This window comes from Phyllostomus discolor, chromosome 2 (assembly GCF_004126475.2).
Source record: "Phyllostomus discolor isolate MPI-MPIP mPhyDis1 chromosome 2, mPhyDis1.pri.v3, whole genome shotgun sequence".
Lineage (NCBI taxonomy): Eukaryota > Metazoa > Chordata > Mammalia > Chiroptera > Phyllostomidae > Phyllostomus > Phyllostomus discolor.
Genome location: NC_040904.2, coordinates 59,689,593 through 59,717,327, shown reverse-complemented (window position 1 = coordinate 59,717,327; position 27,735 = coordinate 59,689,593). Strand labels below are relative to the sequence as shown.

The 27,735-nt window shown below is 40.3% G+C and overlaps 1 protein-coding gene across 1 annotated transcript in view; it reads left to right on the top strand.

Annotated features, from left to right (window-relative positions):
- The window catches only part of WWTR1 (WW domain containing transcription regulator 1), a 132,902-nt gene that overhangs the window by 52,184 nt on the left and 52,983 nt on the right, over positions 1-27,735 (top strand). The window contains exon 2 of the mRNA XM_028503551.2: positions 25,251-25,387. Coding sequence (XP_028359352.1) covers positions 25,251-25,387 — 137 coding nt within the window. The remainder of the gene's footprint in view (positions 1-25,250; positions 25,388-27,735) is intronic.

The window sequence follows — 27,735 nt, the reverse complement described above, 5'->3', positions numbered from 1 at the left end:
TGATGAATCAAATCTTCCTTCCAGTATCTGGCAATTAGTCTACAAGTCAGTACTATGCAGAGTGATGTTAATTTCTAAACAACTTTCCTTTGGTAGACCTTGGTCATTGCAGTTTTGGAATCCTTACCTTATAGATTGGCAAATCCAAATAGGGCACGAACAGGACATCAGTGACCTATGATTAAAAATTGGTTTGTTAATTAAAGATAATTCTATAGTCAGATATCATTAATATGCTCTTATGCACATATAATTATAAAAGTTCATATGTAATGAGTCATCCTTAATCATAAGGCAATCAATATTTTTACTTAATAAAAATAAGCAAAAGATAAAAGTTGGTTGCTGCCACTGGCTGACTGTCGATTGTGCTAGCCCTCCAAAAGGTGAACAAAGCCCTTGGGTAATTAAAGACTGGAGAGGTCCACTGGCTGCCACTCAGAAAAAATGATACCTGTGCCCAAGTCACATTCTCTTTTTGAGATGGTCTGTGAGAGGTGTGTGATTCTAGTGCTTCCTGCTGTCATTCAGGAATGTGGCACAGTGAAGCAGAAGACAATTTAACAGGGAAGTTCGATTAGATGGTCTCTAAGGATTTTCTGTTTCTTAACATTGTAGGTGTATGTGGAATGAATGATGCATACATTTTTGTTTTCTAGGAATAGGCTCTTTGATCATAATGCAAATGAAAGGGAAAAGGCACTTTGAGTTAAAAAGTTGTACTTGATAACAGCTTTCTGGAAGCACAGCCTTTCTGATAAGTGATGACTGTCTGCATGTTGCTGAGTCTATTAATGAAACCATTTAAGGAGAACTGAGCCTGCACTGAGGATGCCTGCAAATCTGGTCTTCTCTGGAGCCTACCTGAGGGCTTTATGTAATACAATCATTTTGAGGAACATAGGAGTTCTGTTAGAAAAAGTTACTTACGTGCTGTAGTGGAGGCAGTATGACTTATGGCCACTGTATTCAATTACCAGACCATTGCTAGAGATATTTGGGATGTATTTTGAGTGCGTATTAAAGAATCCTGATATTTTAATTATCAGTATATTTACTTAGTCACACAAAGCTTAATGAGAATGGGGCAGGCTAATCTATATTTGGAACATCTTTTCAGGGCTCTTTTATTGAAAATGATAACATTGTGGCCTATAATATTATCCTTATGGAAAAATCTGTTTCAATATGTTTTCCCCACAAGGGCTCAAAAGTTAAATATAATAAAAATGCTGTGACTCCTGGCTTTGATACTGATAAGTGTCATGAAATGTCAGGAAATTTATCAACATTTTATTCATTTTTTGCTTCTTTTAATTAAAAATCATTTCAACATGTAAGCCAACCTCTTATATGTATGAAACTACAGGGACCATGTAGACAAGATGTCATCAAACCTCACTCTTTTCAGCCCCTCACAGAGAGGTTGGACCTACCACTGCAGGTCACAATGGTTAAAAATACCACTTATATTTATTTTGCTAAAAATAAAGTTGCTGCTCTAGCAGTTTTTCCCCTTCTGTTGAGTTTTATCTCCTTGAAGAGGCCTGGGAAGAAAGCCTGCCAGTTGGAAGGTAAACAGAAATTTGTCTAAATGCACATTGTAGAAAAGCTTCTCTGTAGCACAAAGGTAGTAGCCAAAATCATGGACTACTTTTCTTGAAGTGCAGCTCAACCTCAGATGCTGTGATGGCTGTCAACTGCTTTTCTCCACGTTGCAGCTCAACATTCAGTCACATTCTTTAGTGAGGAGAGTCCTTCTTTCCTTTCTCCCCTACCCTCACTGTCTCTCTTTTAAAACCTCATCACCCTCCCAACTGTGACTGGACCTAAGAATATTGATTCTGAGTAGTGAACTGGTCCAGGACAGTCAGTGGGAGGCCATAGCCTGTGGTTATCACTGTGGATGGCGGCCAAGAACCAAGCAAAAGACGACCTGCACAGTAAGCAGAGCGCAGGGGCCAGGAACCCATCAACCTGCATTTGTTTAGAAAGTAATGTCTTTTGCTCTGCACAGAGCCCACAGGGGAATTCTTGGACTTGACTGAGCTCAACTCTTTATAATGTTTATTTTCTTTTAATTTTAGATTCAGATTCTTAAGATTCTAAGTATCTTATTTTTTTCTTCCAAGTGACACTAACAAGAAAAGTAAAGAAAATCTCAGGACTGCTTGGCTTTGGTGCCAGGCAGACCTAGGTCCAAATCCCTACACTATTAATGAGCTATTGGTCTTTAGGCAAGTCTCTCACACTGTTAGAGGAAAACCTCATTTTCCTCATTCATAAAATAGAGATAATTTTTTTGCAGGATTATTATATTAAATGAGGTAATGATTCAACTAAAATTGTTGAGATTCTGTAGGAGACCTATAGCTGGGTGGTAGCTAGTACCAACCACTTCAAGGGGACCTCAGTTGTATTCTTGACTTTGGTGTTGTGCTCTGATTTTTGCATTGTTAGCTCCTAGTAGGACCTGACACTGAGAAACAGAGATGCTATGAAGCATCTGTTTGGGAGAATTTGCCTTTATGGTTTTTTTGGTCCAGTATAGGCACTGTCACATGTTCAGGGACCATCACTGTCTCCTGGAGATGAGCCAATAACACCAGCCTGCTGGCAAGCACTCTTGAATACAGATCCTGATTATTTTTTACTTAAAAAAGTACAGGAAAGTCTATACATCCAATAACATTGATAAAGGGGGAGCTTATTTCTTTAGGAAAAATAAACATCCACTTTTCTAAAAGATATGCAACAAAATTATTTTTCAAAGGGGGCTCTCTGTGCATTTAAAATGCGATGAAAACAAACCACATTGTAAAAGGGTTTCAGCATAAACTTTCAATGACACAAAGTAAAGTGCATTTTGTGCCTAATATTGGGCTCCTTTCTTTTCTTTCAAACACTTTGTAGGGCAGTCCACAATTGTTCTCATCATCTACTTATTACCTGAGGATATGTTTACTGTTTTTGTTTTTGTTTTAGAGAAAAAAAAAGGAGGAAGTAAGAGAGAGAAACATCAATCAGTTGCCTCCTGTATGTGCCCCAATGGGGGACTGAACTCACAATTTTTTGGTGCGTAGACGAGACTCCAACTAGCTGAGCCAGTCATCCAGGGCACTGTTTTATGTTTTAAACTGTGCCTCTGTATGCTTATGCTGATGTCATGAGTATATCTTCAAATGCTATTTTAGTTTTGCTCTCTCCTTCATAGTGGATCCTTGAGGCATGGAGAATTTTAGGAAGTGGCATGGAGCAGTGGTCATTCTTGTCAGCATGCAGCCAAGGGAATGCCACTGAGTCTTTCTGATCCTTTGTTTCCTCATCAGTCAAGTACTGATATTGGCATTGCTTACTTAACAGGGTTATTGTGAAGCCCAATAATAACAAACATTTATACACAATTATTATGTGCCAGGCACTATGCTAAGAGCTTTACATGACTTAGTGACTCTAATTTCAAGATAACTTTATAGGGTGGATCCTTTTGTCCTAATAATAATAATGGTAGCTAACACTTACTGATCGCTTTCTCCTTGCCAGCCTGCCAAGGTCTTTGTATGCAATAGGTGTTGGTGGCAAACTGATGCCCAGAAAGATTCAACAACTTGCTCAAGTGCAGGAGCTAGGATTGAGGGACTGGAACACAGTGTAGCTCCAGAACTCTTTTTTTAAAAATATTATAATTGTTTTCTACTTTTATGAGATATAATTGACATTTAACATTTGTAAGGTTAAGGTGTACAATGTAATGATTTGATATATGTATATATTGGTATCTGTCACTGACATAGTTGAAACATTTTTTTCTCCTGGCTGGTGTAGCTCAGTGAATTGAGCGTGGGCTGCGAACCAAAGCATCGTAGGTTCAATTCCCAGTCAGGGCACATGCCTGGGTTGTAGGCCATGGCCCCTAGCAACTGCACATTGATGTTTCTCTCTCTCTCTCTCTCTTTCTCCCTTCCTTCCCTCTCTAAAAATAAATAAATAAAATCTTTTTAAAAATTAAAAACTGTTAAAAATTTCTTTTCTTGTATGAGAACTTTTAAGATCTACTCTCCTACCAGCTTCCAGTTACAGTCTGACAGTCTCGTTAGCTACAGTCACTGTGTGGTACAGTGCATCCCCAACACTTATTTATCTTATAAGCGTGTTTGTGAGTTTTGACCACCATCACTCATTCTCCACCCCCTCCAGATCTGTTAACCACTAATTGATCTCTCCATTTAAGAAAATGAGAAATAGAGGCTGAATAACTTGCTTAAGGTCACATATCTAGTGAGTGGCAGAGGTGGCCAGCCTTCAAACAAGGTTTTTGAGACTCCACACCACTGCCTGTGGTGCAGTATGGCCTTGGAGACTGAGGCTATGGGATTAGGGCTTTTGCTGTCTGCTGTCATAACAGCAGAGAGAAGACAGGGGCAGGTTCCCAATAAAGGTCCCCTGCCCTAGAGCTGTTGCCTTGCTTTGGAGGGCAGCAGAGAAGTGGCTCTCCCTTTTGAATTTTTTCAGTGCACTGGCCTGCAGCAGGTTGTGAGTGATTTTCCTCTAGTGCCGGGGTTTGCTCAGGGTCCAGCAGGAGCGCTACAAGTGCCAGAGCTAATCCCCCAGTGGAGAATGGTCCACAAGAGAAGGAATTCCTGAAGGCCATGGTGTTATTGGTGGCAGTGTTTTAGTGAGCAGGGCAGGAATATGATGGTTTGTCTTTGGAAAAGGTCCCAACTTTGAGGATACTTACCACCCCTTTCCCTCATTATTTTTATAACTGGAAGAGAGAGGAATATGTACCCTTTTACCTTATTTATAAAGAATCAAAATTTCAGGTCCAATAGAGTCTCCCTGTGCTCTACCAGTTTATAGAGAACTTTGAAAATTAATTGAGAAGAAATTCTGCAATTAATTTTGGTAATGAGACCAGAAAGACATGGGAAGGATTTCATTGTTAAAGAGAGAAGAAATATCACAAAACTTGCTATTTTTGACCTTTTAGTGTACAGAATTTCAAATATGCAAATAGAGAAACGGTATAATGACCTACTGTATACCTTTACCCTGATTAAGAATGGTTAACATTTCCCACAGTGGTTTCATATCTTTTAAATGGGAAATATTTTGAGCAAATAGATAGGATAGTTTAACCTTAACTATTTCAGTAGGTGTCTCTAAAAAAAAAAAAAGGGCTTTTTTTTTCATAGTAAAATTACTATTTTCAGACCTAACACAATTAACAGTGGTTTATGTTTTACTAAATACTTGAAAGCAAGTTACAGGCAATGAGAGATTTCATCCCAAATAGTTCAACATGCAGTGACTTAGAATAAGGATATTATTTTACACAACAGCAAATACCATGAATACACCCAAGAAAAGTAGCCTTAGTTAAATAATGTAGCCTAATAAGCAGCCCTTGTTCAAACACTCGCAGTTCCAAAACTCCTTTTGCCGCCTAGAGTGTGAGTACGCGTGTTATGTTTGTGCTCCTGCTCTAGCATCCAATCCGGGGTTACATGGGGCAGTATGTCTCTTGATTCAAAACAGTGCCCCTCTCTCCCTTATTTTTTTCCACAACATTAAGTTTTTCTTTTTTAAGACTTTAGACCAATATCACACATGGGTTTTTTATGATTAAAAATTTATGATTGGTCAGAATTTTAACAAATACAACATAAATTATTTTGTGAATTTCCTATTGCATCACATCAACATACAAACAATAATTTTTAAAAAAGATTTTATTTGTTTATTTTTAGAGAGAGGGGAAGGGAGAGGGAGAGAAACGTCAGTGTGCGTTTGCCTCTTGTGGCCCCCCACAGGGGATCCGGCCTGCAACCCAGGATTGTGTCCTACTGGGAATTGAACCAGTGACCCTTTGGTTCTCAGGCTGGCACTCAGTCCACTGAGCCACACCAGCCAGAGCACAAACCATAATTTCTTAATATCCATGTTAAGGGCATCTGTAATACCCAGTACATACTCAAATTTTCCCAATTGTCTCAGATGTGCTTTCTACATTGGTTTGTTCAAACCAAATATGATGCATCATTTTAAGAAAAACAAAGCAGAAAAATAAATGACAGTCTTAATCCTATTCCTTGTGAAAACTTTAGGTTAATTCTTACGCTTCTGGAGATGGCAACTATATCTGTTTTTCTTTTGTAGAAATTACTTTTAAAAATTAAAGCACTTTATCTTTTAAAACTGAAGTATACTTTTTGTAGAAACATATACAGAAATTAAAGCAGTTTATCTTTTAAAACTGAAGTATACTTTTTGTAGAAACATACAGAAATTAAAGCAGTTTATCTTTTAAAAATGAAGTATACTTTTTGTAGAAACATATATAGATTTTAAGTATACAGCTAGATGAAATTTTTAATTGCACACACCCACGTAAGCAGCTTTCAAGAAACAGGACATTCCCGGCTGCAAGAAGCAGCCTCCTTCCCCCTTCTATACCCTCACAACCCCAAAGGGTGCCAACTCTCCTTATGCTCAGCCATGGGTTCGTTGGCTTGCTCAGAAGGACTTCTGTTGCCCTGAAAGAGGAACACGAATCAGAGAAACCGTAAAAGAGATGTATGTTTTAGGTACGAATTATGAAAACCCACCTTTAATCAAAGAAATTTTAAATGATATACTGTATATATTTTCACACAAAATAATTCCCACAACAAGGTTTTACATAATGGTTTCATTCAGTGGCTCTCCCTGCTTCCCGGGAAAATGGATTTCATCCAAAAAGCTAAAGGTTAAGTTATCAATAGAACTCAAAGGGCATTTTGTTTCCATTTGTATAAGTCGTTTAATGTTTTTTAAGTCCACGCATATGCTAACAATGGAGGCAGTCAATTGTATGGGAGCTTAGCGAGGCATTCTTAGAGTTCTCCTCAGTGGTGAGCGGTGTCAGAGTGAATTCGGAAAAGAGCAACTCTTTTCACTGAAGGAAATTATTTTAATTAGTAACTCTCAAAGGATAATAAACAGTCAAATAATTCTGAAATCTGGCTTTGGGACAAGCAATTACAATGAGCATGCAGTTAAAAAAAAGAAAACTAGGATGGGGGCATGTACAATCAATTAAATGTAAGTAATTACCTCATGAGGGCTTCATGACAATTTTATGGTACATTAACAGTGTGGAAAAGCATGCATCCTGCATTCTCGTAAGAAAGCCAACACATAGCACAGTGTATGTGCTTACCCCAGCGTTGCTGTCAGGGTCTTCTAGACTCTATGTCAGCAATTTGTGACCGGTGTGCCAGATTTCTAAAACATGCAGTGCTGGCACTGACCTCTTTCCCGTTAGACTTGTCAAATAAAAAAATGACCACAGCCAACACAACAGTAGCCGTCCAGTGTGAATTCCTTGTCTTGAACCATACATACATAGGTCATATAGTAGAGTTGCATCTTATTGGTCACGTTGCATGGTAAGGTTGTGTGTGTGTGTTATTGATTCATTCTTGGTACCAGAAATCCTTATATACAAGTACAGACACCTGATTTTTTTTTTTTAAGTCCCTTTGGAGCAAAAAGTGTACATACTTACTATTATTACTATTTTTTGTATATCAATTAAAATTACACCTAATTATATTTTGGTCATATCAACAAAATAATATATTTTTTGGTCTGCCACAGAACTTTAGCAATTAGTATATGTGTGCCCCGAGATGAAAAAGGTTGAAAATTGCAGCTCTAGGTTATTGGGCTCTGTAGCTGCTCATAGGTAACTTTCTAATGGGCTGACCTGGGGAATGCAGTGGTGGCCTACTGAGTAGTGGTGTCTAGTGGACGCCCAGGAAATGAGCTTATGTGCGTCACACATTCTGCACCTGGGTGAGACTGCTATGCGCACCTGAGTGTGACTTTGCTTTGTGTGCCTAGAGTTTTTTAGGAGGGGAGATAGGCATCTGCCTTCACTGATGGGGTTTACAATGTGGCATGCCCTAGTGACATCCGTTTTGAAGTGACTTGCTAAAGTTAGAAAGTGAGATTGAACAGCTGGGTTGATGGTCCAGTGCGAGGTTCCCACAAGTTGTTTCAAGGAGATGGAGAGGAGCCACCCAGAGTGCTGTGCAGCAGCTGTGTCCCTGAGCCAAGGGAAACTCCATACTGAAAGTACACTAAGAATAGACACCCACACGCTTTTGATTTTAAAGTAAGGATGGAGGTTAAAAGCTTCTGGATGTAAACAGCTCAGTTCACTTTTTAAAAACCCCAGTTTAATTTTAATATAATTTTGTATATATATACACACATATTAAACTTGAAACTAAATTTAGTGTTTAAAACACATACATACATGCCTATATATGCCCCCTCCTCTCTCTTTTTGTCTTATCTGTATTAACTCTGCATTGGATAAACTTTGTCATTGGGATGCTTTGGAATCAGGGCTTCATAGCATCACATTCATATTTGTCTAGTGAGCCTCAATGGGAACTGCCTGTAGTTTTTTAGTTCTGATAAATTTGGTATGAAAATATTGTTATAATGTGTGAAGCGATTAGTGCGTTCAGCCAATGCTGCTGAATTGAAGCTGAAGTCATGCTTGTAATAAATACCACAAATGGTATATTCTAATTCCTAAAAATGTATTCTACAGCATATTAATAAAGAAGAAAAAAGATCACACCTAAAATAAATTACAGAAATGTTGGGTTAAGCTAATTTAAACCCAGAACCTTTTATAATAATGCATATATATAGTATAGATTTTATGAGGGAAATATAACATTCAGTGTTTCCCCTTGTAGTACAGACTTCTCGGCTAGGTGAGTGTTCTAGGAGCCCGTCTGTAACAGTGTACCAGCTGGTGTTGTGAGAGGCTGTGTTCGGCTTTGGTGAATTTTTTGAAGACTCTTTCGATGCATTTGCCCATTTCATGATGGGTGATTTATGAACACACCTGTCCACACCATGCTGAGTGTTCAGCAGTTTTTGACCAGAAACAGCATGACTCCCATGCCCCACCCTCCCTATTCACCAATCTTGCCCCAAGCGACTTTTTAAAAAATATTTTTGGTTCCCTGGATGAAAAAAATCCTTAAAGGGAACCGTTTTGTCAAGTGGAAGAGGTGAAACAGGAAACAGCAGAAGCACTAAAAGGCATTAAAATCTATGACTTCAAAAACTGTTCTGAGCAGTGGAAAAAACGTCTCGATAGGTGTATTGTAGCAAATGGGAGAGTACTTAGAAGGCAATTGAAGTTTAAACATGTAACAATAAATACAATTTTTTATAAATAAATTCTGGATTTTTGCCCCTCCCCTCAACACCTTGTATCTCCTCACAATGTGAATGAGCCTGAAAGCTCTTGTAGACGTAGAGAAGTAGATTTTAGGGTGGAATCTCAGGTAAGGCCCATCCTTGCAATGACGTGTTTGGCACATCAGGAGAGTCTCTCTGTAATTGCCTCACAACGACTTAGTGTTGGTTACCCCCAGGACGCCCACCTTATTGCACACTTCCATCTTTTTGTCAAAGTAGTTGTTGTCGGTATTATGGGAATTTTCCGGACTAAAGCACAATTGCCTGGTTATTGCCTCAGCCTCCTTTTGACGGACCATGTTTGCAGAAACATAATGTTCAAGGAATATTTTGGAGCAAACTAAGAAAATACAGGTAGTTAATTTAAATAGTCATAGAAAGTCAAGTTTCTATTTGCCTCTTGGCTTCATTTCCATGTAATAATAGGCTTCTACACTTTTCTCACATTAAGCAACATATGTTAACCAACATTTGTACATTTTCTTGTACTTTTTTTGTATTAACATTGTATTTATTTGCTTGAATGGGCAAATACGAACCTTTTCTCCAAAAGTCATTTACAATGAATGTAAATCCTAACCCCCAATGAAATGTTCCTTCCAATGTCGCTATTTCAGCTTGTCACAAAAACATGCCTTCTATAAATGTTAAAAATGTGAAATGTTATTATAAAGAGCTTAAGAAAATTGGAATTATCTCTGATGTATCTTTTTTTCTCCTTTGAAACAAAATTAAGCAGGAAAGATATTGAATTTCAGTTCAGTAATTATAGTCAATAAAAGAGGCTAATAACCTAGAATGTTATAGAATGCACACATTTGTTTTATGGAACATAACCATATTTGGATATTTCCCCTAGTAATCGACATTAATAAAAACTAAGAACAAGTCAGGCTGAAACTGTTATTGTCAGAGACTGGTTTCTGGAGAAAAGGGCTTCCTTTCCAGGAGGTGGGGCCCTCAGCATGGTAGCCCAGCTCTGGCTTGGCCTTGCAGCCCTGCGCATGCCAGGCATGTTCAGTTGCTGTCGCATCTCCAAGTCCATCTTCAGGTCCTTTTACCCTTTTTCTTTTGAGTAAGAGCAGCGTGTTAGCTTCTGCTTGTATTTGGTTTATGTTTTTAAGGTAGCATTGTTTCACCCTCTCCTTTCTCCCTGATATTTACTACAAGATCATATGGAACTCATTTGTTTTATTGTCATGCAAGAGTCCCTTTTATTGACAGGATGGGCCTGATTAAAAGCAGGCGGTTAAAAGGTCAACTTGGCAGGCACGTTTACACACTACGTGACTCAGGGGCTTCAGGAGGGACAAGGAGGCATGGTAGTGTGTCACTGAAGCGAGAGGGAGAAGAATCTGTCCATGGACCCTTTCCTCTGGAGGGCTGAGCCTATAGAAGTTCCAGGACAAAGTCTGGCTATCAGCAGCACCCACTGTCCATACCCTCTTTTGCTTCCTGCCTAGTGCTCCAGGTTATTGTGTCAACCTCTTCAGGGTCACAAAGTAGTATCATGTAATGGGAAAAGCCCCACACACCACTATCAGAGCAGGATTGTCATATAGAATTTCAAGGAATTTGTTAAGTCATTTTAGTCATCCCAAATTAGTTTCTGGATCTTAAAAATGGAGATTAATAAGTCTGTTATGTGAGGATCAAATTAAGATAATTTATGAAGCTATAAAATGCTATATAACTCTCTACTCTTACTCTCAGACATTGTTACTATCATTATGGTGAATATTATGGTGTATGACTAAATGAATCATTATTATCATGACTATCATTATTCATGAAGATTAGTACCAGTTCATTTATTTATTCTTTCAACAAGCATTTATTGAGTGTGTATTATAGTCCAGGGTGGTGTGCTTTCAGAGCCCATAGTGGGTGGAACCTGGTTGAGGCTCAGTCAACCTGTTTGCTGAATAAACCTATAATTTTTTCACTGGTTTTAGAGGATGTTACAGTATTCTCTAGCTGTCATGTTCTCACAGGGGCAAATAAAGACCAGATCTTCCCGGATAGGTTCTTTGAGTACTTTATAAAGATATATAAGATATTCCATTCATAAGATTCATTTGGTACCAACACTGACAATAAAATGATTTGCTAAAGGACAACCATTGAATATATTCACTCACTCACTCCTTTTCTTAGTTCAATTATTCCATGAGTGGTACTGGAATATCTGCTGTGTGTCAGGCCTTCTACTCAATTCCCAGTGGGAACTACTGAGAAGTTGGAAGCTTATTTAAAGTCTCCTTCAATTTCAACACCCTTTAAAAGAGTCTCATGGGAAGGAAAAATCTGAAAGCATCCTGTAAAGAAAATACTATTTCCTCTGACAATTCTTATGGTCTATATCCTGCGCCATTCCTTGCATGGAGTTCCTCTCCAAGTCAATGGGAATTGTGTAAAGGGTCTGAAGGCAGGATGTGCCTCCCAGTGGGATGAGAAGGAACCTTGTGGCTGGTCATCAGACTAAATTTAAACCATTATTTGGGATGAATATATAATTAACATGGGGGTTTAAAATGAAAACTAGAGCTGCAAGGGTAGGTAAAAAAAAAAGAGAGAGAGAGAGAAAAGTTGGAGGCAGGGTACGAGCCAGAAGAAAACAAACACAATTGCATGAGGCATGCATTCTCTTTTATAAAAACAATCAAAGATAGTTTCATCTTAATCTTTCTAGATACGATAAATGCCTGTCCCTTCTGGATTAGGCAGATGACAGCAATAACAGCACCGCAGCTGGGCGTCTCCACAGCTGACAGGTGCTGGATATAAGATGCCCCATCTGCCCTGTGAAGTGTAGACAGTGCTGGGATGATAGGCCCCACTTGATCTGCCTGAGGAGGGCCTGCTCCCCTCTGTTGACGCCTTGTTCAGTCTCCCCCTCGCTCAAACAGCTGCCAAAGGCAGCCATAAAATATTGCTTAATTATAGAATTTCCCTTCATCCTCTTTATCCCTTCTTTCTACTGCTCCCTTCCCACCTCTTTTGTACCCTTCCCCTGTTCAGCACCTTTAAGCTAAGCACTCATGGGAGCATTACTGTGGCGCCATTTCCAGCTCACACTTAAGGGACTGACAAGATTTTTACCCCTACACTCTAGCTGTGCAATTATTCTCAGGGGCTGTAATTAGCAGTTATAAGTTCAAATGTGGAATGCAACATTATTTTTTAAGGAGGAAGTGAGTTCATTTGGGGAGAGGACAGCTTTCTCATTCTCTCTTTTTTCTTTTTTTATCCTTACCCCAGGACATTTTTTTTTTCATTGCTTTTAGAGAGAGTAGAAAGGAAGAGAGAGAGAGAGAGAGAGGTTGCTTTCTTGTACATGCCCCAACCCCAACCAGGGATGAAATCCCCAGCCTGGGTATGTGCCCTGACCAGGAATTGAACCTGTGACCTTTCGGTCCATGGGATGATGCTCCAACCAATTGTGCCACATCAGCCAGGGCTCACTGTCTCTTTTTTCTGATAAAAAATAATAATAATGCTTATTGTACAAAATAAAGTACAAAGAAATCTAAAGATAGGAATAAAACTCACTTTGCCCTCATTTATATGTTTGTATATTGACCAAAATGGGATTATGTTCCCTTAGTAATATATTGTGAACAGTTTTCTGTTTTGACAAATATAGGTCTATGTTGTTTTTACTGTTTAGTCTTTCCTTGTCTGACTAAGTCATAATTTATTAACACATTTAAGTTATAAATAAAACTGCAGTGGACATGCCTGTGCATACAGTTGACATGCTGTGCATACAGTTAGCATGCTTGTTGTTTAGAATCATGTTTGTGATTAACAGGGATGTGAAATGAGATTGTCTATTTATCTCTAATGTTGCATAAATCTGAAATGGGCTGGAAGCCGGAGGAAAGAAAGTCCCCCCAGAATCCCACACAGTTCTTCTTTTTATTCTGTTTATTGCTGAGAATTTAGTCTGGCCACACCTGGCACCTAGAAGAAGGGGGCACGGATATGCAGAAGTAGCCTGCGATCTCTACTATATCTATTTAATTGTACCCTTTGTATGAGCTTCATGGAAGTGGGCTTGCTGGACCAAAACTTTTCCAAAGCATTTTGTTACATGTTGGCAAACTATCCTCCAGAAAGATGATACCAAGCTAAGTGTAGTTATATGCAAGAGTGACCTTTAGAAAGGCTGTGGGTTCTTCTTTTTTTTTTTTTAATTTAAGATTTTATTTATTTTTTAGAGAGAGGGGAAAGGAGGGAGAAAGAGAAAAACATCAGTTGGTTGTCTCTCACATGCCCCCAGCTGGGCACTTGGCCTGCAACCCAGGCATGTGCCCTGACTGGGAGTTGAACTGGTGACCTCTCAGTTCTCAGGCTGGTGCTCAATCCACTGAGCCATAGCAGCCAGGGTAAGACTATGGGTTCTTTTGTGAGTTTTTTATTAGCATCTTTGAAGCTGGTGTACTGAAGCTGTGTCTTTCTTTCCATCCTTCCTTCTTTCTTTCCTTTAGAAGCTGTGTTTTTCTTTTGTTTAAAGCACACATTCTGCAGAGGGTGAGGTGGGGATTTTTGATATGTTTATAATTTTTTCTTCAAAATCTGTCTATATAAGTAAATAAAGCATTCATTACAGATACTGGAAAGATGTTTGCCTGAGAAGTTAAATGTTATTTATACACATTTCCTCCACTTCTAAGAAAAGTTATTTGGAGATTGAATTAATAAGCTAACCAGACTAAGGCGGCTCTCTTCCAGTTTGAAAAATCTCCCTGCCAGTTAAGTGAAGAGCACAGTGAAAGCGCTGCTCTGCCCAAGTTGGTGTTCAGACACGTGTTTGATTCCTCTGACGCTGCAGGGTGACCATCCGCAGTTCCAGAAATACTGGAATCATCTGCCTGTTGTTCCCTCCTCTTGGGTGGTGCCTATTTCTCTTTCAGGGAAAACATTTTAAGGGTCACCAGTATTGCCAAATTTTTATAGTTTCTGATTAGACATGGACAAATTTGGTGCCACCCTGTTTCTTGATTTAGTTATTCAGATCGGTGATCTTGGCCTTTTTTTCATCTTTATCTTGAATGTGTTATAGAATGAGATTCACTTCTCTTCAAAGTTAGAAAAGTGACCTGCTAAAGTATTACTATCACTAAGGAATCATATAAAAACAGATGATTATGTTAGTGCTACTTTTCAGTCAGAACTAACTTTGAAAAAAATGTGACAATTTGTGAATCAGTTGATGGAAGCACCTTGTATATTCTGGCAAGTTTCCTATAAGTTTAAACTCATATCAAAGTTAAAAGTTACATGCACATAAGTAGATGCTTATTTTATATGGGAACTAAAACTATTTTAGTGAAGAACAGTTGGGGTTGGATGGGGAAAATTAGTCATAAAAATTGAAACATACATATTTCTATTCTTTGTTGAATAAAAAAGATTAAACAATAGTATATTTTTTTAAAATACATCCACCTGTGGGTACAAAGCTAACTCTATCTGAAGTTTGCATAAACATGCTTTGTAAAAAACTATAATACTTTTTGGCTAAATTATGTTTTTCCATTTGTTGTGTCCAAGGAACCTCCAGCCTTGTATTTCTACAAGCAGATTGGTACCCCTACCTTCGGGGGAAACTGTGGAGGTTAATTATTGTCACTTTGTAAATGATTGAAAAACTAAATGACCCTAAAACTTTGTGAGCCTTTCTGTTAGAAAAGTATGGGAGGCTTTTACATACTCTTTTTGCAGTATTCATTCGTACCACATTTTCCACTTCAGGGTGAAATCTCTTTCTACTCTGAGGCTGAGAGTCTTGTGCTGGCGTGGGATGCTCATCACCATCAAGAGGACCTAACAGGGCGCTAAAGGATCCCTAGCTTTGGCCTTTTCTTACACGGGGTCTGACATAATATTGGAATGCACAAAAAGAAGGTGGAGGAGCCACCTGAGGCTGGTGGTTAGCTGGCTCTTTTGTGTTTTGAGGAGGTTTTTGTCTCTAGATCAGTTATTACTTAACACTCTATGTGAAGTCAAATATATCTGTAGTTTTTGCAGCAAATTGATACCCAGCATTATTTCCCCCCATTTTGGAAGGTTCATTGTACTATAAGGTGTTTGCTGATTGTTTTGCACTTGAATTCCTCATATTTCTTTAAACAGTTGTGATAGATTTTCATAAGGGAAAGGAGGGAAATGAATATTTATAGTGTCATGTGTGTCTGACACTTTTATTATTTGATGAAATATTCAAAACAAAAATATCACTTAACTGGTTAATAGCAGAGGTAAAGTTCAAATCCACCGTACCAGTCTGCCTCATTTGGGTGATACTTGCAACCAGATGCCAAGAAATACATGTAAAGGCATGTTGTAGGCAGAGTTTAAAACATGAAACGTAAGCAGCGTTGCCCAGTAATTATCTTCAAGTCCCCAGCAACCCCTCCCCTCCCTGCGGAAGCCTAACTCCATCCCTTTTAATGCCTCAGTTTTTGTCTTGAGACTCCAAATCATTTCCTGTGAAAGGGGACCCTGGTTCTGAAAAGCATATCTAGTCTTTCTCCAGATGGGGGGTGGGGTCCCTGCCAGCTTTTTCACTAGTTCCAGTTGTGTCATGTCTTTTAAATGTGTGCAGAAAGTGACTCTGACAATCAGACGTCCAGAGAGCCCAGGGTGGCTCATCCTCTTCCCAGAATTAAAAAAGAAAAACCCAAAGGAAATTGAGTCTCTTCTCATGAACCAGAGGAGAAGCTAGACTTAACCCAAAAGAATTTTTGGTTTTAAGGAGACTTTGCCTTTTATTTATTTGTTTTTGAGCAGGTGACATTTAATTCATTTGGTCTCGTTAGGAGGAAGAGAAAGAAGGGCAGCTGCAGGTTTAGCTTTGAGGTATTTTATATTTGGAGTGGCTTAGGGGCAGACAAGCAGTGTGTCAATGTCCTATTTAAGAACAACTGGAAAAACAACACGTTGAAACATGTGTTGGGCATAGAGAGCCTGGAAAAACAATATTCAAAGTATTTTAACATTTAGGGTAGCTCAGTGGCTTAAAAACAAACTCCTTTTAAAAACTGATCACAAAATGAAAGCTGTTTCTCAGATGTCAGACACAGCTGATGTGGGAAGTGTATCTACATGCAGCCTTTGAGATAGAATGTCAGGCTCTGGACCACTTGCACTAACCCGTGAAAATAGGGGCTGAGCTCGTTCGACCTCCACACCACTCATTATTTCATTGTCACTACATCCCTACCAATTTGATTGCCAACTTCTAGAGTCCACGATCATCTTCTGTCACATGTGGCTCCTGGAGCAGAAGACACCACAGGCACTTGGAGCCAATGCCTATTTGTGTGACATGAATTCAACACGACACATCTAGCAAATCCCAACGTGAGTGCTTGGGGACAGCATCGCTTCATCTGGAGTTTGGCTGTATAAACATTCCCGTGCCCTAACCCTGGAAGGAGCTGGCTGTGATGGATTTACTGGGAAACAATATGATATACAGAAAGCTCAGTAGACTGTCCATTAGGGGCCACTTAAATGATTTTCAGTGGTGATTTTCACCACATCCACATTTGCCAAAATTGATCTTGAAACTAAATCCACACAGAAGGTACAGCTCCACCGTAAATGATTATCAAATGAAGAAACGGACAAATATATTCCACCTCTTCCTGATAATTCTAGAATTCACCGTTGGTAAAAGCCTCATCTCTTCTCCACTCTCCTCATTTCACTCCCATATTTTTGTTTGTGAAAAAGGAAAAAGTGGGAAAACATATACCAAATACATAATTTATACTTGATATTTTTAAAGAATAAGACAGTGAAATAAGCTGTTATACTGTTGTTCCATTAAACATAAGAAACTTCATGTAGTTTGTAAATCTTTTAATAGCATTTTTGATCTTGACATGAAGAATTTTCAATCCCAACATGAGAAGAGAAAAAAATGCCAAGTGTTGATAGTAAAATCTCCATATAGCCAAAGTTTTTTAGTAGGCCTCTCAGCCTGAAGCAAACAAGCAAACAATAGCCCAGTCCTTTACTTTTTCTTCTTGCTTTTGTAGGGGGTAGGGGAAATGAGGTTAAGCAAGAGTTTGGCTCAGTTTGCAGAGGCGATATCAAGTTTGCCTACGTTGGGTGGTGTTGGGGACCTCATCTGGGACGACTGAGTTCTCCAGCACAATGGCTCGCCCTCTGGAGCCAGGTCGATGAATCATGCCTCAGGCTGTGTTGATGAGTCACTGGCTTCTCAAAGTGGTTTTCTCCAGAAGTGTGGCACATTCATAGTGTCCTCTCCTTTATCGCCCCGGGGACAGAATGCTGGTAAATAAACCCGTGCAGGAAGGAACTGCCGGATGTTACCCTCTCAAGTGGCTCACATTGAGCTCGGGACAGACAGCAGATCTGCTTGACTCAGCCTCTGCCCCGACTGAGCAGGTTCAGCAGTGAGTCTGCAGAGTCGCAGTGCTCCGTGGAAAGGATTCTAGTAGATCGATCGTCACAGCTGGTTGCAGCGGAAGTGCTAACAGACCTTCCTCGCTGCTGCTGCGGCTGCTACTGCTGCTAATTTAAACAAGTGGAGGCTTCTTGGCACGGCTGTGATGGAAGTTGAGGATTAGAGCCTGGTAGTTAAAAATACAATCCCTGCCATTCATTCGAAATTCCAGAGACTGCTGGAATTGTAGAGACCGGAAGCATGCACCAAAATAATGCTTCTGGTTTTGTATCATCTTTTATTAGAGGATCCTAAAAAGTCCCCTCTTTATATATGAGTTATTATTTCTGTGTCATACACTGCAGCTATGTTTGATGAGCTGCTTAAGTGAAAATGTGACCGGAACCTTTTAACTATAAATTCCTTGTGGTTTTAAAGTAGGATGAGCTTTCTCATCCAACACACTTCTGCTGTATGAACCAGCCACCTGTATTGTATGGCATGAGCAACTCAGTTTTTATAGCGTTGAGGCTTAATCCGTGAATGATGTGTGTGTTTAGCTAATAGATGTGTCAGCTTAGTACATTTGCAGCCTGCCTGCCTCTTTCTTACCTTTTTCTATCTTTTATTCTAACACATTGGACTAGCAAGAGACAGCGTTGTTTAGGATTTGGGCAGAACAGAAAAAGAATTGTAACCAATTATAGCACTGTGAAAGCTGCTTTGGGGCAAAGAATCATCCTTTGTGGTGACAACTTGGGAGGAAGATTGATGGTTTTAGAAATGCTATGGAACATTATGAGTGCTTCAGCCAGACGAAGAGCCAGCACTTTATTTTTGACTGTCAATGTATCCAAGTCCAGGAGCTAACTCCCCATTTTGCAACTGAGCTGATAGGGTTAAGCAGAGGGAAACAACTTACTGGATGGCCACTAGTCAGGTGGTGTTGCCAGTTTACATGCGGGCTGTGAGCTATCATGGTGGTGATGGGGCGGTGGCCATGGGGCGCCGCTGTGATCAGCTCTTGCTTCTGTGTTCTGGTTTTAGGTGACAGCAGAGGAACTATGTGGAGAAAGAATGTGCATCTGGGCCTGGGAGAATTAGTAACTGTGTATGCCAGCTGTCTTTGTCCTTGTGGTTAAGACCCACCTCTGGTGTCAGTCGGAAGAGCTAAGTAGCGCTGGCAAAAAAACAAAACAAAAACAAAAGGCGCCACTCAAAGACATGCAAGATATGAGTCAGATAGGATGTGTCTTTCCCAGGTCTTTAAATTAAAATGCGAACACACTGCTAGCACGTTTATATTAATTGAAACAGAGGCAGCATTTATCCCTGAAAAACAATAAAAAAGTAAGCCAGTTTTTGCATATTTGTATTTTAATTTTAATTAGGGAACATTTCAAAACTTTAATGCGAGTCTTGGGCAAGTCTTCCCGCCATCCCGTCCAGGATCAAGCACTGGCATGGTGTTTGCTGTCTGCTGACAGTGGATCAGATTTACTTGGCCAGACCTACCTGGGAAATTGTCAACCTCATGCAAGCCTGTTTCAGTTTTCATTTTGAACACCGATGGGTTTAATTGAACTGGGTCACAACAAGCAAGTTTCGAAGCTATTTCCTTTAGCAGTTTTTTAAGCAAATAATCTTCAGTGTATGTACATTGGTTATGACATTAGGAGGGTGGTAAATTGGCCTCGTAAATCAAAAAGGGTTTTAATGGCTGATTTAAAAAAATTAGACAATTTACTTATACCCTAAATCGGGCTTGTGAATATTGTGGAGATCACAGCAGCATTATTTTTCAGACGCCTGCTAATGGGCAGGAACACTTTTTCTCTGCCCCATCCAGTCATTTCTGTCATCAAAAGAGTTTGTGCTCCATTGGAAGAGAAATATCAGCAACCCCCAAGCAAGAAGGGAGAGGTTACAAAGAAACTGGGATTGTCATGGGGTGAAGCCAAGTGTCATGGAATGTGAACTGAGTTTTGAACCAGTCAGCCTTGCTTGTGTGACGCCAGGCTGCCTTTAACTCCCCATCTCATTGATGTGGTTCTCTAACTACCTCTCTAAGTTGTGGTGGAAACGAAGAGGCAGGTTGGAGGCTGCTTCTAAGTCTTGTCCTAACAGCTCTGCTGATGGTAGGGAACTCTGAGTATTGTCTGATTATTGTCTGACACTAACCTGTAACTGATGATATATTAAAGAAGAGAGGGCAGAGAGAAAGAGAAGAAAAATGCCGTAAATTTGAAGATGAAATCTTTGCCCGCGGAAATAAGCAAGCGGCTTATGTTGCTAAAAACTCTAAATTCTTTCAAAATTAAGCATTTGTAATCATTCCTATTTTTATATCTTTGTATGTTTCCAGCAATACAAAATGTATTACATAGGCCTACTCTATTTCAGAAAGTCTTTGTTATGTGGCTTCCTTCCATAAAGTTGGTGTAATAGGTCATGAACTGGAGGGTAAATTCATCCAAAAACACTAGGCCTTTTCCTGGGCTGTGAGAAGCTGGTAGATTCTACTTTTACAGATAAGATTTTATCTTTGCCTTTAATGGTTCTGCTGCTAGTCAGGGTTTTGTATTTACAAAATTCTTTTCCTTTTTATACCTACTAGTACATCACGCACAATAGGAATACTATCCCTGGTCGTTGAATAAACTCGAACCAAGTGTTGGCCAGCCTTGGGAAGGCTAGAGCTGCCTTCCATGCGTTCACTGCTGAGGAGGGGAGTCCAGTGGTCAAGAAATCTGTAGTTTCCCAGAACAGGTCTGTTTTGCCTTCACAAGGAATCCCGGTGTGTGTGGTAATATTTTTACCTCGTCTCATGCATACGGGTGCTGAAACTAGAATGGCTTAAATGGCTCACACAGGTCACATGAGGTCAGAGTTAGCATTAGAACTCAGGTAAGCATGACTCCAAGACAGGTCGTGCTAGAGCCCACAGTGTCTCACAGGAGGCTGTCTGTCTGAAAGATGCCTATGTGAATAGGACTTTTATTTATTTCACGGGCAATGGGGACCAAGGGCCCAGGGGTGACTTGGATCCCCCCTGTCTTTGGGATGAGAGTCTGGAGGTGGGGTAGAGAGTGGATTGTCAGATAGGGTGGGGAAGGGCTGGAGGGTGGGAAGAGAACCTAAAGCCTGGAGGAAGGGAAGCCTGGAGGCCTTTGTGATCATCTAGGTGAAAGGTCACTCAGGAGGCCATCGAGAAGGAAATAGGAGCTAAGTTAACAATCCCCTGGAGGCTGATGGGAGAGGCCAGGCAGAGTGGAGCCGGTGACTGGGAGGGTGCTAACGCGGCCCGCTCCCCCACTGATTTCAACAACATTTTAACTCCAAACACAGAATTTCCTTAGTAAATAAATGGCTTTTTAAGTATGTGTCCTTACTGAAGAACATACTAATCCAAGAAACAAAAATTATTTCACACATGACAATTTTCCATAAGGTGCCATTTCCAGAAAGATGTCTCATTAGAGAGGTGCTCGCTCACCCATCTTGCCCCCAGGCGACTGAAGCTCTTCTCCAAACTTGCAGCTGATTGGAGGGGAAGATTTGTCTTGTTCTTGCTGTGGCTGTGATAGAGGCAGTCTGGGAAGCAATGGTCAGAGGGACCCTCAAAGGAACAAGAAAAGACCACCCCCATTATCTTTGCTACAGGCAACTTTTTCTCCTCCCACACCTGGGCCTCAAAGGGAAGCCCTGCAGTCTTTTTTTTCTTTTTTTTAGTCCAGAAAAAAATTTTGGGTGGATGTGTGTGGGGAGGTCAGTTTTTCTTTCCCTTAGGAACTGGTGTTCTTTTTCTTAATAAACAACATGGAGCCCGGTAATTGATTCCATTTCCCTTCTTACTTTGGCCAAATGAAGACAGATATGCATCATTTTCCTTTTTGTCTTTTTGTACTTTCATGAGTATTTTGTTTTTACTGGTTATGAAAACAATACCTAGTCACTGTTAAAAACCTGGAAAGTATAGAAGAGTTTAGATAAGGAAAAGAATCACCAGTGAGCAATTGATTATATCAGCATAAATATTTTTGGTATCTTTTTTCCCTTTTTAATATATGTATATATATTTCCTTTATTTATATGTATATATAAGTTCCCAAGAAAAATTAGACTTTTAAAGATGGCAGAGAGATATTTTCTTGCAGTAGATTTAGCAAGAGAGTAAAATCAGGAAGAAGGTGGGAGTAGCAGGGAAGTGGGGATTAATCTAGCTAAACTGTGGGTTCTGGCAAGCAGTAAGGTTGCGCTGAGAAATACGAGAAAGGAAATGACTCAGTTAACTCAGAGAGGGAGATGAGACAGCAGTGTGTAAGACTGAATGGTTTATCCTACATTTGGGAATGGGGTGAGGGGCGCTATGTGATTTGAACAATAGGGGAATTGAGTTTTCAAATCAAATCATCAGCGATGTATTAAGTTCTTGTGAGTAATGCCCGTACATTTGGCATTCAGACTGGGAGCCACCCTGGACATTATCACATAAGCTGAGCCTCAGGGCAGAGCTGGTGTCCTGTGGACAGGTCCGCGGAGGCTGGGAATTTGAGTGGCTTTCTTCTCAGAGTTGTTTCAGAGCAATGAGAACTGTTCACTTAAGAAAGTCTCCCTTTTGTCCTCGAGACTTTGGGAAATACTGTGAGTGACATTTTTAATTAACAAATCCGCTGGGAACAAAACTTTAAAAGCCTTGGCTGGTTGTAGAGTTTGAAGGGTGGGCTGTGGAGGCTCCCACGGTCCTGGGGGAGTGCTGGGACTTGAAGCCATGGCGGAGGTGTACAGCTTTGGGTGTACACCTCCGACCTATCGGAAAGAGGGTCAGAGAGTTCATCCAGAAAGCCCTGCACTCTGTCCCAGGGGATGGAGGCGGCCAGCCTTGGTGGCAGTGCTTAGGCAAGGTCAGGTCATCTACCACTGGAGTGTGGGTCTTACTGCTCCCCCCAGATCCTGGAGCCATGGTCCAGCATGTGTTTTTTTAATTTTAAAAATTTATTTTATTTATTTATTTTTTATATCCTCATCTAAGGATATTTTTTCAGTGCTTTCAGAATGACAGGGAAGGAGGGAAGGGGGTGTGGGGGCGGAGAAAGAGAGAGAGAGAGAGGAGAGAGAGATTAATTGATTGCCTCTTGGCTAAATATTGAACCTGCAGCCCCTCCATCTACCAATCAATTCTCTAAACAACTGAGCCACACTGCCCAGGGCTATTTTATTTTTAAATTAAAGTTTATATCCAGCATTGTTTTGTATTAGTTTTAGGTGTATAGCACAGTGGTTAGACATTCATATACTTCACAAAGTCTGTCCCTGACAATTTTTCATGTACCCACTGGCACCATACATAGTTATCACAATATTGTTGACTCACGGCCCTCTAGTTCAAAAGGGCAGAATGGGGAACCAACATTTCGGAAAAGTATCCTCCGGCTCCTGTGTTATTGCTACTACTGAGTTGTAGCTGAGTGTCTCACCATGGCAATGTCCTTAAATGTCTTCTTCCATTCCTTGTGTATCACTCCATCTCACCCAGGTTGTGTTCAGGCTGTAGCACAGGATCAACATCCATGGTGTCAGAGGGTCTAAGCAAGGCTCATGGCAGAGATGATGATTCCTCTCCCTTTGGTACCATGGTGGAAAGTATGCAGGATGTGCTTACTGTGGAAAACAAATTTTAATAGCATGGGTCCTAAAGAAATAGTCAGTCAAAGGGTTTCTTAGCCCTAATTACTTTGCTAAAGCAAGTTTACTTAACTTTGACATCCTCCTCCATTCATTTCTCACTCTGAAGACCTGTTATAAATCCCCCTCAGGGTCCTGTTGTATAACCCCATGAGTTTCCACAGAACCAAAAGTTGACAGAAGGGCTTTATAAAAGCTTTATACAGAATTACATTGTTCAACTAAAGGTATAACTAAGACCATCATTTCTTTTTTATTTTTTTAGTGCTTGGGCAATTGATTCTGATCTCTTTAGATCAGTCTCTCCCCCCTCTACTTCCTTTTTTTTTCTTAACAAGATAATTTTGGTTCTTTGATTTTATTCCTTCCAGTTCATTTTTGAGGACATTTTAAAAGACGGCTGATGGCTCTTACAGTAGTGAAACTCAGAAGTTCAACTTAATTTTGCCATTTTTACCAAGGCTGACCCCCCTTTTTAAAAACTCACACTCATTTAAAGGCTTTCTTGGGACAAGGTCCAAGATTTTCGTCAAGTCAAGGCAATGGACGAGTTCCCCGTGGCAATAACTTCCAGTCTGGGATGAAGAAATTTAAAGATGGCTTTTAGCAGGGGCAGCATTTAAATATGAGGAGAACAGAAGCAAAAGATAAGGAAATGCAACCACAGTTAGTAGTAATAGTTGTTTCCAGAAGAGGCTATTGCTATTAATGATTGAGGTGTGTTTAACCCAGGGAGCAATCTTGTCCCCTTTCTTATGGATCTGTGAGGGTCTGTGGTGCCTGGGGGCAGACATTGCCAATTGATTTGGGAGAGTCAAACCTAGTTGTGAGGCCTAGAACTAAGGATGACTTTCATCTTCAGCTGTCAGTTTGCTGTCTTTGATAAATATAGAAATATCTCTGATACAGTTCCTAAAACAAAGGTGTGGCAGCAGATAAGTTTGCTCAGCTTTAAAAAAGAAAAGTGATAACCTCTAAAAAAAGATGGAGCCCATGGAGTGGCATAGGGTTTATATAAGGCACCCAGGATGATTCGTGATATGGTTTGGAGGGAGGTGGGCATAGCCAGAAACCCTGGGCAGAAGCTTATGCTGTGGTACTTTCTTTCAGATTAAGTCATAATAACAAATACTGGAAATTGTATATGAGCCAAAGTCTTATCATGTTTTCTCCCCCAGAAACCTTCAAGCCTCTATGTCTAGGTTTCTCTATAATCTGGCTCTCGCCTGCCTTCTTGCACTAACTTCCAGCTACTTCCTGTTTCAGCTGCACAGCTGTTACCTTGCACAGTAGAACATAAGCCTGGTGAGGGTTTTATGTGTTACCTGTGTGTACGTCACAGTGCCTTACCCTTACTAAGAGCTCAGTCACGCCATGTTTTCGAGGGTGGTTTCAAGGGCCCTGTCTTTGACTGAGGATAGGCAGAGGTGTCCTCATTATGTCAATTATATGTGCCTCCAGTGTGGGAGGGCAGGCTGGCCCTGCTTGTGGAGAGTTCACACCGTGGTGTCCCAGTGCCAGGGACCTGGAAATTCAGGCTTCTTGATATGGGGAGGTATGCTGGGGCTTGTCTGTCCCCAGTAAGGCAGAAAACACTTGAGAGGGTTTTTGCCGGTAGGAACATCTGGGACAACTAAGCGATGGGCTTGTGTTCAGAGAGTCACCTGCAAAATCTCAGTGTGGCACAGTTTGGATGGGAGGTAAGTGACCTGACCTTGGATGAAAACAAGTAGAATGTGTCAGCTGCTTGTAAGCAAATCCTAAGGAAAAAAGAGCCAAAGTCATTTAACTGTTGCACTGTTATTGGTGATGGTGATAATGATAATGATGCAGACAATTAAAAAGGTAATTGTTTTCCTTCTTCTAGTCACATAGAAAAAATCACCACATGGCAAGACCCTAGGAAGGTGATGAATCAGCCCCTGAATCATATGAGCCTCCACCCTGCCGCCACTTCCACACCAGCGCCCCAGAGGGCCATGGCCGTGTCTCAGCCAAATCTCGGTAAGCCAAGCTTTGACTCGGAGTTGAATACACAGGTGTCAGCCGAGGGCCCAGAAGCAGCTCTGCTTGCCCCAACACCTGTTTGTGTACCCAGAAAGCCTTTTTTGCCGCATCTTGGCTGCCTTACCTTTCCACCACCTTGGCCTTCTTTTCTTGGCCTCTGCTACAGTTTATGATGGGCTACCTGGGGTTTGTACTACATTTCCAGCATCCCCTCCAAATGCCTTTATTGAGATTCTTTGAAGAAATCACATAGGCCTCCTGTCTTCATCCAGACAAAAGCAAGGAGGGCACAGAGCTCCTCTCTGTGAATTTTGGTCCCTGAAGACTGCCAAAGGGTGCTACTCTGGAAAGAAATCCCTTTCTTTCCTTCCTCCTATTTTTCTTTTTTTGCTGCATAATGTATGGCTGATACCAAGGTAGGTGTTTTTTGCTTTATCTCATTAAATTCTCACAACAATCCTACAAGAAGTGACAGCATTCCCATTTATAGATGGGGAAACTTTCTCAAAGTCACACAGCCTGAGGCTAACAGAGCGAGGAGGGGGTGGTTTGAATCGAAGTCGGTTTGGTTTGGGAAGGCATCCCACAGTCACATAATCTGCAGGCAGCTTCTCGCCATACCTGCCCGGGGGTAGTGTGACTCATTTGTCATCTGATTTTGAATGTTTAAATGTGATTTTAGACTTGAGAAGAGATTATTTTCTGCTAATTGCCCAGGAGAGATAATCAGATGTGAACTAATATACTATAGCAACAGAGCTGAGATTTTGTTGTAGTCATTCCCTCCCTCCCCCAAAGGATAAAAATAAAATGGCAAATTTTAAAGTTTTCTAAAAGATGGTACCATTTTCAGATAACATTTCCATTTATGATCAAATGTCTAGATACTGCTTTATACACAGAACTGTTATCTTTAGCGAGCAAAAAGAATCCCGTGAAATTTGTGGGAATGGAAGCCCTTTTCCTAGACACCTGTCCCTCACATGGTGGCGTGGCCAGAGTGGGAACTGACGTAGACCCAAGTCAGCTTCAAGCAAATAGTTGTCTGTTCTTCCAGGAAGTTTGGGCGTACCATTTTAAAGCTTGCAGATTTAAAATGTTTAGCTGAAAGGTAAATGACTTGGAATAACCTCTGTTGTGTTACTTGTCTAAAGGGCAGAGCAAGGAAAATGGTTCAATTCCTCTACCAGCAGTGGTAAACCAAAACTTCCCATGAGTCATTTGTCCCAAAAATAGGAGCTCAAGTAGGAAGCAAGCAGATGCAAGTATAGTGAAGAAACCATGCATTAGGTAGCATTAGAATAGTTTCAGGGTTTCTCTAACCATTTAATTTTCATTAAAAATTCTAAAAACTGATGATAAAATATTAACCTTAATTTTATAATCAGTATAATTGGAAAAAAATCTTTTATGGGCCTGGTTAAAAAAAAAATCAAACACTCTTTCAAAGAGATGTTCTAAAAGTAAGTCTTCCTCAGGTCCCCCCATTCCTTGGTCCCTTAAATGTGGCCTGGAGCCAACCAGAATTTTCAGTTGCACACAAATGCTAGTATATTATACCCATAGTTGGCACCTTGCTTTTTCTACTTCTATGTCTGTACAGGCAGAGCTGTCTCCTTCTTTTAAAAAATTGCCTAATAGCCCAACATGTTGGTATGCTATAATTAGTAACTAACCCCCAACTGATGGATATTTAGATACTAGTATGTGGCTAATACATAAATTACTAGAGTTAATTTTTAAAAATTGTGCAGCAAGTAGGAAGGAGACTAACAAGAAAAAGAACTTTAAATCTTGAAACTTGATTTTGTAGGCACATGGGAATCTGCACATGTCACCACTGCACACGCACCACACCCCCCCCCCCCCCGCCACACACTAAAAGCTCCATTGCTGTAAAGTATATCTAAAGAAATTGTAATCTGAATGTCTGAAGTAAGTTTACCTGTGGCTGAATAAAATACTTTACCTTCCAGGTTTCTAATAAATTGGGGCAGTAAATTTCTCCAGACACACATTCTGGGGTTTTCCCCACAATATTTGAGCATTTACCCATTACAAAGCATGCTGCTGGCCGACGGAGAATCTCAGCCGTGTTCCGTACGCGGGAACGTAATGGGGAATGCAAAGTAAGCGCCAAAGACGGGGGTGATTCAGAGCCACAGTGTGGTTCTAATAGCAAATGATGTACACAGCATATTTGATTTCAAGCTAAAGGTCTACTTGTAGTTTATACTCTTTATTACCAATCTTTAAAATATAAAGAGCAGATTCTTCTCCTATTGTTTAAAGATTTAGAATGTAGTATTTTATTTTTATTATTTGAAAAATAATAGATATATATC